General features: G+C 40.1%; 2 protein-coding genes across 4 annotated transcripts in view; one reads left to right on the top strand and one right to left on the bottom strand.

Moving 5' to 3' along the window:
- LOC311267680 (junction plakoglobin-like) overlaps window positions 1-12,105 on the bottom strand; it is a 341,412-nt gene that overhangs the window by 140,186 nt on the left and 189,121 nt on the right. For both annotated transcript variants that reach the window (XM_084370873.1, XM_084370872.1), the window contains exon 2: window positions 10,624-10,676. In XM_084370873.1, coding sequence (XP_084226999.1) covers window positions 10,624-10,639 — 16 coding nt within the window. In that variant the 5' untranslated portion in view covers window positions 10,640-10,676. The remainder of the gene's footprint in view (window positions 1-10,623; window positions 10,677-12,105) is intronic.
- Window positions 1,436-9,936, top strand: LOC311268576 (uncharacterized protein). Of its 2 annotated transcripts, XM_084372270.1 has the most exons (12): window positions 1,436-1,955; window positions 2,739-2,760; window positions 2,900-2,989; window positions 3,853-3,993; window positions 4,107-4,288; window positions 4,402-4,538; window positions 4,674-4,767; window positions 4,973-5,308; window positions 5,550-5,608; window positions 5,885-6,018; window positions 6,198-6,325; window positions 6,436-9,936. In XM_084372270.1, the coding sequence occupies exons 3-12, from the start codon at window positions 2,908-2,910 to the stop codon at window positions 6,751-6,753; spliced, it is 1,611 nt and encodes a 536-aa protein (XP_084228396.1). In that variant the 5' UTR covers window positions 1,436-1,955; window positions 2,739-2,760; window positions 2,900-2,907; the 3' UTR covers window positions 6,754-9,936. The 2 variants fall into 2 exon arrangements, with proteins under 2 accessions (XP_084228396.1, XP_084228397.1); XM_084372271.1 differs by lacking the exon at window positions 1,436-1,955 and having other exon boundaries at window positions 2,677-2,760.

Here is a 12,105-nt window from a genome sequence, read left to right as displayed (position 1 = left end):
AACAGCTACAGACTAGTTGCTCTCACTTCACACCTGATGAAGACCCTGGAGCGGCTGGTCCTTGTCCATCTCCGCCCTCTGGTGGGTCCTTTTATGGACCCACTCCAGTTTGCCTACCAGCCTGGCATCGGAGTGGATGACGCCATCATCTTCCTCCTGGACAGATCACTGTCTCACCTGGAAAAGCCTGGAAGCACTGTGAGGATCATGTTCTTTGATTTCTCCAGTGCTTTCAGCACCATACAGCCTGCACTTTTGGGGGACAAGCTGGAGCTCACGGGGGTGGACCAACACCTCACGACCTGGATCCTCGACTACCTAACCAACCGGCCACAGTATGTGAGGACTCGGGACTGTGTGTCGGACACGGTCGTCTGCAGTACAGGGGCCCCACAGGGAACAGTCCTGGCCCCTTTCCTGTTCACTCTGTACACTGCTGATTTCTCCCACCAAACACCCCACAGCCATCTACAAAAGTTCTCTGACGACTCTGCTATCGTCGGCCTCATCAGGGACGGGGACGACGCAGCCTACAGAGAACTTATTCAGGACTTTGTGGACTGGTGCCAGCGGAACCACCTCCAGCTCAACGCCGGGAAGACCAAAGAGCTGGTGGTGGATTTCCGCAGGCGCAAACAACCCTGCACTCAGGTGAACATCCTGGGAACGGACATTGAGATAGTGACATCTTACAAGTACCTGGGAGTTCACCTGAACAATAAACTGGACTGGTCTCATCACACTGCAGCAACATACAAGAAAGGTCAGAGCAGACTCCATCTGCTGAGGAAGCTCAGGTCCTTTGGAGTGCAGGGGGCACTCCTGACAACCTGGAGCAGCAGCATCTCGGCAGCAGATAGGAAGAGACTTGATAAACTTATCAAGAAGGCCAGCTCCATCCTGGGATGCCCTCTTGACCCAGTGCAGGTGGTGGGAGACAGCAGGATGATGGATAAGCTGTCATCGCTGCTGGTGAAGGAGTCCCACCCCCTGCAGGTCACTATCACTGCACTGGTCAGCGACAGACTGATACACCCCAAGTGTGTGAAAGAGAGGTATCGCAGGTCCTTCCTTCCTGCTGCTGTTAGACTCTACAACCAGCACTGCTCCCAGTAGACCTCACATGCACTGTGCAATACAAAACTCTGCACATATCCAGACACTTTCTGGTTTGCACAAATTGGACAATTTTTAATATCCATATTTATTATTTATTGTTTGTAAATAATAATACCAAACTGTTTATACTTACACTGTTCATATTATAAATACTTTGTCATATTGTAAATACCAAGTTCATATTGTAGATACTATGTATATACAAGCTAAATTCTATTTCTTATCTCTTATTATATTGTTTATTTTTTACTTTTTATTATTGTTTAAGTGTGACACTGTCCTTTGGCTGCTGTGACTAAGAAATTTCCCCATTTGCGGGACAAATAAAGGAATTCTGATTCTGATTCTGAAATGATACTGAACCAAATTTATGAACACAGTAATGTTTTTATCACCTTCTTTTCACTTTTGTATGGAGATATACAATGGAAACATTGCCAATAGCAATAAATAAATTTCCATCTTTCATTCTACATTTTTCACCCAAAAAAGGAACTCACAAGGACAGAGCAGTAAAATACCAGATATGCCTGTTACACAGTAAATTTGCCAGTGTAAAAAATGCAGTGTCAAAGTATTTTAATTCTTACGGAGTTATTCCAACAATGGACAGAGTAAAATTGAACAAAAAAACGTCCAGTGTTGGTGAAAATAATCGGAGTTGACAGTGGTTTTACTCTGTCAGTGTCATTGACTCTCTCAGAGTTAAATCAACACCCAGTGTTAAAAAAAAAAAATACTCTGAAAAGCTCCGCCCATCAACTTCCCCGGTCAAACTGAGGACGTGGACTCCAGGTGGACTCTGGCATCGCCATCTTCGTCGCATCGATACTGTGGTAAGTTTTTCTAGATAAACTATTGCCGTTGTTATGTTTTTTTGTATAAGAATAAAGGGACGTAGTCATTTACCACATTAGTCAATGTTGGTACTACGTGTCTTCAAATACCGCATTTCAAATGGCTAACGTGATATCGGGTCGGTGGTTAGCTTAAATGTACCAGCCACATGGCTGACCACGCAACACCAAACTGAACAAAAACGACACGAGGTAACCTTAATGTCAGCGAGGACGGGCTGTTGTGGTGTGTTAAGTGTCATACTTGCACATTTGTTTCAGTAAAATGACGACAAAAATTCGTCGACGCAGTCGTATTTATTATTTATATTTGAGCCGAGCAAATCGCTTTAGCGTCACGTCACAATTTGGTTGAGCATACAGGGACATGTCACGGACATGCGGACATGCTCATTGGACCCGCTGTTTCACCGGCAGACTGAGAGGAATGCACCGATTCGATCCTCGTTAACGTGAACCGAGCCGCGGCACCAAGAGGCTCAGTAAGCTGCTGTTAGCTGTTAGCTGTTAGCCGTTAGCTGTTAGCCAGAGCAGCAGCGCTACAAGGCTGGTTTAAGCTACTTTCGCACGGTGCGCAGCACTCGGTTCGTGTTCAGACACGTGTTTTCACTCTGGTCCAAACAGTAGATGAGTGACACGTTTTCTGGGGGAAAACTATTTTAAAACAGTAGGCTTTGTTATCCATCTTTCAGGGGTTTTAATTTGCTCTGATAATATCAGGTTTAGCCTACTTAATATATTTTCATTTCTTTTTTCTTTCAGAATGTACTGTGGTGCACTGGTGGTAAGTAATAAGTTGATGTACTTGATATAAAATTGAATTGTGTTTGTGATTTTTAAAGCTGAAATAGGCAATTTTCAGGTTGTCAGCTTGTACTGGTGTTGTGTATCATAATGTAGATTTCAGTTTGCTGTCTTTGCAGATACCATCATGTTGATCAAAACCAGAATCTACAATACACAGAAATATGTCAAGATAAAAGAGCCAAGCTTTGAGGAATTCTTAAATTCTGGTAAGATGTACCCAGTATGACACTGTCAGTTGCACACCGTTGGTAAAACTAAAAGGAACTAAGCATGTTGGTGTGTTCATTGTTTTTTTTTTTTGTTGTTGTTGTTTTTTTTAATTGAAAATAATCGTTGTCTTAACCTTTTGGCAAGCTACCCTATGGGCATGTTAAGGGGTCAGCAATTAAAGCAGAAGTAAGTGGTCCGGTCGTTTTCGCTAATGCTGCGTTCCAGGCAGGCTTTTGAAATCGTAAATTACAGCTTCAAGTCACGACTTACGACTTTGTAGCGTTCCAGGCAACCCACTCGTGTTTTTCCGACCTGTTTTACCGGTGAAAGTCACTATAACGGCCACTCGTAACTTCCGACTGGTGAACTTGTACCAGATCGAACTGGTACCACTTCACGGTCGGAAAAATACGAGTTTCCTTGAACGCACCATAACAGTCCTCGTCGCTACGTCACCACATTCACGGCGTTCCTTGGCTGCACACACAGCCCTGCATGCCGTTCTCTCTCCTCATTGGATAAAAACTGTAGGATACGATAAATGTTTTCTCCTCGGCTCAGAGCAGAGCAGAGTGACTGAGAGACCCGTGTTTCAGACCAAACACTCTATGTAAGTGATTGCTGTCGGAAGATATAACTATTTAAGACTTATATTAACACAAATATATCACTTACTTCTGCTTTAAGATCTGAGTTTTGTGGTTGGTGGTAAGTTGTCAAGTTGTACACCATTGAAAGATGCTTGCATCAGTGCATGTTTGCACCTCAGACCATGCTACTAATGCATCAATGTGTTTTTGGAGAATGGCCTTCAGCATTTTGTATTGATTGAAATCTTGTTTTGTTCTTTTGGTCATAGCTTTCTTGAAGTTCTCAGTTCCGCCAGTCAATGAAGGTGTCAAGGTTTTTGATGAAACAGGAACTGAGGTGGACGCAGAGGTCTTCACTGACATAGCGCAGCAGCCCAGCACTGGCATACTAACCATCAAGTTTGATGACGGTATAGTTGCTCACTATAATCCATGGAATGTAATGATGAACTAAACTTTTTTATTGTTACAAAATAAAACAAATTGGTATTATTCTGTCCTGTCTCTTTCTCCTGAACTACAGATTTCAAGGAAACTTTGTCCAGCAGTTCCCATGATGCAAATTCCAGTGCACTGTCTGCTTGTAGCAGTGATGACACAGTCATCCTCGAAATCATGTCCTGCACCTCAGATGACACAATCATACTGGAGGAGAGTGAAAGTCCATCCAGAAAGCGACAGAGGGCAGATGAAGAGGCCAAACGTGTAAGTTGGTGTAGGAAATCTTTTTTGCAATTCTTTACTCTGGGAGTTACCATGTTTTGTTAGATTTTTAAGTGTATGTATTGTCAGTTGTGAAAAGCTTGTCCACTTCACAGGTGGTTGAATTGGCGCTAACAAGGAGACCTGGGGGTGACCGTATCATCAAGGAGTACCACCGCACTAAAAGTCTGACCGACTCCTCACGCCGACAAATGGTCAACATACTTGTGGCTGATATGACAGAAGCACATGGGTAATTTGGTTGTCTCTGTGAGAACTTTTTTTCTGTGTTTGTGCTGAAAACATTTATTATGTTGTTCTTGTTATTGGCTTTGTTTGAAATCATTGGAAGTATGTCATTTAACAGTATTGAGTTTACTCTTGTCAGGACGGCCCCGCCACGGAATGTGAGAGAGATGTACGCTCGAGGCATAGTTGAGCTCTTCCCGTACTTGATGGATCCCTACTCTAAAAATGGATATGTAAGCATTTTAAAGGGTTTGCAGACTGAGCGCAAATTATTGTGTGCATGTGCTAATAAAATAGTTTAGAGAACTAATTTTAAAAATGAAAATGTTGCATTTATATTTCCACACCAATTATCCAGTTTTACATTAATAAATATAACTTCTTAATTTCAACTATCTTGCTGCTGTTGGAACTAATAAACTTTTTGTATTTTCGAAGGAACATTTCTATGATGGTGAAAGTGGCAGTGGCTATCTGGCATGGCGGCTTAAAACTGTACAAAGAAGAAGTGCTTCATCAGAGAGCAGAGGATCATCACGTCAGCTGAGTGGAGGGCCATTAGCCAGAAGAGCGGCTTCCTTTAGTCCTGAGATGACCTTAAATGAAGAGCAATGCAAGGAGGCCATGGCCTTAATGAGATACTGTACTGACGAGGCTACTATCAAGCAGAAGATGAAAATGACGTTTCAACATCGTCGCAGTATGGTCCTCGATGAAGAGAAATCCTCAGATGTCCTGACTGAATTTCCCCGCTTCAAAGATGTCAAAGGCCTGGTAATTTAATTTTTTTGCATTAAAACATCCAATTGTCCTTTCAGTGTGAATTACTGTTAACAGCAACATTTCTCTCTCAATCTCTTGAATTGAATAAATATACTTTCAAACTGTTTGCACATCCATACATTTAGGTGTATACATACATTCTGTATCTGCTCAACTACTAAATATAGAACGTAATATTTTTCCAGTCAGTCCCAATTAAAAAAGCTTTTGGTATTTCATTTTTCTGTTGCAGATTGAGCAAGACTTCATCCTGCAGTTTGGAGAAGGTGTAGCTGCAAGATTTATGGAAAGGTTAGTCACAACAGAGTGGTTTCAGCTGAGGGTTTATGAGGAGGTCTTCCAAATGGCCATTGTTTTCATTCTGTGTCACATCTACACTTACCTTACAGTGGGGAAATTCTGGGATTTGGCATTGCCATGTTAATATGCCAATGGAAATATGGTTCCTTGATATTTGTGGCACTCAGTTTTTATTATTCTAGTAAATTAACAGTGATCTTCTCTGTTTCTCACTATCTATGGGTGTTTGAATTTCTTGATCATAAATAACTTTTTTTCTCTATCTAGGTGGCCAACAACATTCAAGCAAAAGGTGATTGATCAGTGTAAGGTTCTCCCTTCTACAAGTGACCTTGAAGAGCTTATCCATTGTGCTGAAGCTACACCGGATGAAGAGGAAATTGATGACACTGTTGCCCTTGGTAGTGTGTGTTTTATTTTATTTTATTTTATTATTATTTTTTTTGGGGGGGGGGGGGGTTAGGGGGTTGATTTCTTTTCCTGTTTTATTCCCTCATCTTTTTTGTTACAGCTGTAATTCAAAAATAATGGTGTTTTTAAATTATAACACAGTACATTTTGCTGTTATTTCTAAATACAGGCTGGGACAGCGATCTTGCATCCATTATCCTCCTCCTCCACCTGATACCTCCTTCAGCCCAAGGCCGGAGAAGACCAGGCAAGGTGTCTGCAGCTCAAGCTGAGAAACATCTTGTCGTGTTCAAGAAGGTTTGTGTTATTGCTTATGAAGATTATCTTTACAGATGGCAATAAGAGAATGGGACTGTTTTTAATCTGTGATTTTCAACTTTTAATTTTGACTTCTTCTTTATCCTCAGAGTGGAACCAGTCTTCAAGAACATGTTGATGCAATCAAATGCACCACTCAACCGTATCTTCTTGCTGTTGGGATGAAGAGGAGCACCATCCATGAGTTCTTCATTATTCTGGACAAGCAGGTCATACCGTGCAAGTCAACCAGTACCCTAGGAGCTTTTGACGAACTCTTTAAAACACACTTTGTATTTGGTACCATGTATAACCAGATGCTCCACAACATGTACACCTTCATACAGACAACCATTTACAACATAGATGTTGGTCAAGTCCAGGAGAGCCCACGTGTTGCTGAGGTTCGGGCCAGGCTGCTGCACTAGGTAATAGATGGGTGGGCAACATATTTGTCACTTTTCACTAAAAACTCTTGTATCTGTATTTTGAGTGATTTTACCATCTTACTCAGTCTCAATCGATATCATGGGCCTGATTTGTTTTGTTTGCCACTCTCATTTTGTGGGAACCAATGATCTTGTGAGGCATCTGCGGTTGACTCATGGTTTATGTCCAGGTAAATCACTTCGCCTTAAATGTGCACAGAGAGGATGTTGTCATGTTCTTAGTACCTTTTCAGGTTTCAGGAAACATTTAAACTCTAAACATGCTGAGAACATTGAGAGTGAAGCTGAAACTGAAACTGATAACATTGTAGACAGTTATGATGCTGCAGATGATACTCGGTCACAACATTTTGAAGGAGCGGCCAGTAGCTCAAATGTCCTGCCAGCACCCAACATCAGTACTCGTGATATGTGTGCATCTGCTATTGCGCAGCTTCAAGTTGCTGGTGTAGGCCAGTCCACTTTAAACAATTTTGTATCATCCATGGAAGAAGTCATAATGGAGGTACAGAGTCAAACTAAAGATGCAGCTTTGAAATGTTTATCTTCTCAGGATACAGATGTGAAAGCTAAAATTGAACAAACTTTTAAAACACTTGAAAACCCTCTTACTGCATTGAACACTGAATCAAAACGTAATGCATATTTTGAACAAAAATGGAAAACTGTTGAGCCTGTTGAAAAAGTACTTGGTGTCAGATTTGAAAATAGAAGAAACAGAAGCACCGGAACTTATGATCAAGTAGTTGTAACTGACAAATTTGCCTATGTTCCAATTCTAGAAACATTACAATCTATTCTCAGAAATCCAAACCTCAGTGACATGTTTATGTCAAGCCACACTCCCAAGGACGGTGTGTATTTTGACATAAATGATGGGTTGTATGTGAAGAGACATCCTCTTTTTTCTCAAAAAAAGAATGCATTGCAAATTCAGTTATTTTTTGATGAGTTCGAGACTGCTAATCCATTAGGCTCCAAAAAGGGTATACATAAATTGGGGGGTATATATTTTACACTGAGAAATTTTCCACCAAAGTTAAATTCATGTTTAATCAACATACATTTGTGTGCACTTTTTCATGCCCAGGACATTAAAACGTATGGTTTTGACACCATCCTTGAGCCAATCATAAATGACTTGAAAATGCTTGAAACTGATGGGATCAAAGTTCCCTTGTTCAAAGATGCAGTTCATGGCAGTATTGTGCAGGTTACCGGCGATAATCTTGGTATACATGGACTGTTTGGGTTTGTGCAATCGTTCAGTGCCCGAAATTGCTGTCGTTTTTGTATCATTGAGAAGAGTGAATTTCAAACTGTGTTCTGTGAAGATGACCAAAACGTGATATTACGGACTAAAGACATGCTTGCCGAACATTGTCATACTGCACAAACAAATCCACACCTACCTCATGTATATGGTGTGAAGCGTTCATGTTTGTTAAACACTCTGCAGTATTTCAACACAGCTGATAATTTTTCCGTAGACATCATGCATGACATTTTAGAGGGTGTTGCACAGTTAGAAGTGAAACTCGTATTGGAGTATTTACAGGAAAACTTCTTAACTGCTAAAGAACTGGCCAGTAGAATAGAGTCATTCAACTATGGGTACACTGAGAGGAGAAATCGCCCCCCTGCAGTCAAGTTACTTGATGGAAGCAATGATTTGGGCCTGAACGCCATTCAGTCCTGGTGTTTACTGCGAAACATGCCGTTGATATTTGGTGATCTAGTGCAGAGAGACAATGAGTATTGGCATCTGTTAATGTTGTTGCTGCAGATAGTAAATATTGTGTTTTCTCCCATCCTAACAACTGGTATGACCATCTTTCTGAAGCACATCATTATTGACCATCATCAGCTTTTTAAACGCCTGTTTCCTACTAGAAATCTCTTGCCTAAGCATCATTTCATGACGCATTATCCTCGATGTATAAGAAATATAGGACCACTCCTGCACATGTGGTGTATGCGTTACGAGGCAAAGCATAACTTTTTCAAAACTCAACTCAAAAGTTTCAAAAATATCACAAAGACGTTGGCCAGAAAACACCAGAAATACATGGCCTTGCATTGGGAATCTTTCAGCCTGAGCAGAGTAACTATTGGTCCAGGGAAGATGTTACAGATTACAGATTTGCAAGAAGGTCCTGAAATTGCTGCCAAACTAAATGTAGACACATGTGCCAATGTTCTTTTGGTGAAATGGGTAAAGCATTATGGTTCTGAATATCGCCCTGGTTTAGTAGTGTGTCTTGAGATTAATGAGGAGTTACCAGTATTTTGTAAGATCAGCACTATTGTAGTGAAAGATGAGCAAGTTGTACTTATTGGCTCTGGTGTGGAAACTATTTCTTTTGACGAACATTTCCATGCATTCAAGGTTTTGTACAAGCCATCCCAGGCACCTAAGGTGTTCAGTGTTCAAGAGTTGCTCTATTTTAAACCAATGGATGTTCAAATGGCATATGGTTCAACAGATGTTTCCCTGTTTGTAGTACCATATTGCCATATGATGCAGCCTTAACCAGAGTTTTTGGTTTTGACTTTGTATTCCCTCTCACTGAAAATCATTGACTCGCCATGTTTCCTGAGGGTGGATTGTTTTATTAAAGCAAAAGTTATTATTGTTATTCAACCTTAGATACATTTCTGTCACCATACTGATGGATTACAGCCAAGATCTTTGCCAGTCACAATGAAGGTTTTTGTAAAGAGTTTTGCAGACCTCCATTTGTCTGTATTTGTTGTGAAAAACATCTGTACACATACACTATATCTCATTCAGTGACCTATTTGGAAAATTTTGGTTTGACTTGGTTGATTGTTTCCAGGTGATGGCAAAGTCTACTCATGTTTGAACACTGCTAAAATGATTCAGTGTGTAGCGTTATAAATGCACTTTAAAGACATTTTCACGGCTGTGAGAAATGTCAATACAGTATTATGAAGTTTAACATGAGATTTTCTCCAGCGTTCAACTGAAAATATGTTTTTATAATGGAGACTGATAAGATTTGAGATTTTACATGTTATGTTTACATGTAATGCCAATATTTCATGTTTACTTGGAATAAATATGTATTAAGGTATGGATACAATTGTGTGTGTTTTTTTTCCCCTGCAAAGATTAAGTTTTGTATCGTATCACTGGGAGAGAGTAGATTATATGTAACACTGGTAGGAGTTGGTTAAAATCAACACTCTTTGGAGTAATTTCATAATCAACATAGTGTAAAGTAGGTTTAACACTGGAAAAGTTATTTCGTAACACTTAACTCTTTAGTGTTAAATGTGAATAACACTATGGGTGTTACTTCTTACATAGTGTAAAACTTGATTAACACTTATCAGTGTAGTGTAGTGTAAAACATTAACTCTTACCAGAGTAAAATTGACTCTGGAAATTTAACTCTATGTTCAGTGTACATTTAACACTCTGTAGATAGGGACCATATGTTCACTGAGGTAGTGTTAAAATTAACTCTTTAAGTGTTATATTGACACTGGCGATTTTACTGTGTAATAGAAATATCTACATAAACTATTTTACATAAGCTATCAGAAGACTTCCTGTGCAAATGTGTGTAAAAGAAAGAAAAATGGTTTACACTGATAGAATCATGGGGATTTCTGCATCCAAACTTTACTTTACTTACTTACCAATCAGCCTTTAGATGGGTCGTTCATGTTAACAATTTCAAGCAATCATGATCACCTCCAATAAAAGCAGTAAGCACTTAAGAACCTCAAAAGTTACACAGTAGTGGCTGTGCATAAGTGCTTTCAATGTATAGAGCAGATATAACAGATGGCTGGCTTCTGTTGTGACAGAACACTTACTTTGCATGGACATCATCTCTCCACTGGAACCACTGCCTTCACTTATCTCTGACCTACAGAGAAAGAGAGGAAAACATTAGGTCTGCAAAAAGGACTGCCAAAAACATTCAAGCGAATATTTTACCTGAGGATTACGGCTTTTATAACCATATTCTGCAAAGCATGTTAAGGAATTAGTTATTTCATATTCCTCCAAGAAATGTATATACTGTAGAAGTGTACATAATTCTTCAGAGGTACGTTTGTTTTTGCAGGATCACACTTGAGCTTGTCCACCACTTCACCAATGAGTCCAAGTTTATGTTCTGTATGAATCAACATGAATTGTTTAAATATTCTTGTTGAAATTCAATGAATGTTTTCTAAAAAATACTCCTGGAGATATAAAGTGCACAGATGTATCGCCATGGCAAGTGTAGGTGTAACCAGGGTTAATATAGCCTTAAACCAATAAATAGGTTACATAACTATTAAATACAATGAGCAAATTAGTAATTAGGTTCATTTACAATTTACATTAATCAAAAAGTAGTTTATAGTTCATTTCTGCAATTTTACTTTGTGTACTATTCCTTTATCGCATGCAGCGGTAACAGCCAATCAGGTACTGCAGAGAGAGGAAAAATAGAGAGAGAAAGCCGCAGATCAATACAAGCAAGCCACCAGAGGAGTAGCAAACCGAGTGAGGAGAGACAGAAAAAATAAGTATAAAGAAGTGAGTTTTTGAGGAATGTGAAGCTTGGTTTTTCCAATTTTTGAGAATTTTGTGTTCACCTTCAGTGTACATTGCTGGATGCTGTGTTTTATTTCTTTCCAACAAGGATTTGGTGAGTTAAAAAAGACCCCCCGATCTTTTCTGTGTTAATGAGCGTATTATCTCTTGTGTTTTCAAGCTAAACGTGCAATGGGAAATGCCAATAGCTAAGCTAAGGTAAGTGTGAACGACTTAATGTTTTGTATTTTATGGGTTTTTATTTGTATAGAGCGAGTTAAGAAGCTATATGCAGACACATGGTCAAGTTTAGCCTCTCTAGTAAAGTGAGGAGGATGGCCGCCGCCATGTTGTTACGCGGTCCAGCAGGCACGTGCACACATAGGGCCCAAGGGGTGCTTGAGCCCCTGCCCTCTTTGCCTCGTATTAAAAAGTGCCCTTTTTGTGTGTTGTGCATAGGGATGTAAAAAAAAAAACGGCGGTATAAAAACGCCACGTTTATCTACCGTACGCATTTCCTTGTAATACGGTGTTGTGTGTATGTGTTGAGCCTAAAGCCGCTTCTCTGTCTGCTGCTGCTCTGCGAGAGAGAGAGAAGCCGCTGCCTCGTCGAGAACACGCACATAGATGAGACCTGACAGTGGAGCGACTTGAACCTTTGTGAGTTATAAATCCATTCACATAACTTCCTTGTGGGGGCTAACAAGTCACCCTCCACTTATTCAACATGTTTAAATATGAGTCATATTTCAGAAAAGCGCCCATTTGTG

The sequence above is a fragment of the Pagrus pagrus genome, assembly GCF_965226575.1.
Source record: "Pagrus pagrus genome assembly, chromosome: 13".
NCBI lineage: Eukaryota > Metazoa > Chordata > Actinopteri > Spariformes > Sparidae > Pagrus > Pagrus pagrus.
Note: the sequence above shows the minus strand (reverse complement) of the source record. Positions and strands in the feature narration are given on the sequence as shown.

Excerpts from the sequence above, each read along its gene's own strand:
- LOC311268576 (XM_084372270.1), top strand. The coding sequence starts at position 2,908 with ATGTTGATCAAAACCAGAATCTACAATACACAGAAATATGTCAAGATA. Across the intron at positions 6,019-6,197 it reads TGATGACACTGTTGCCCTTG|GCTGGGACAGCGATCTTGCA; the intron begins GTAGTGTGTGTT and ends TTCTAAATACAG. Across the intron at positions 6,326-6,435 it reads ATCTTGTCGTGTTCAAGAAG|AGTGGAACCAGTCTTCAAGA; the intron begins GTTTGTGTTATT and ends CTTTATCCTCAG.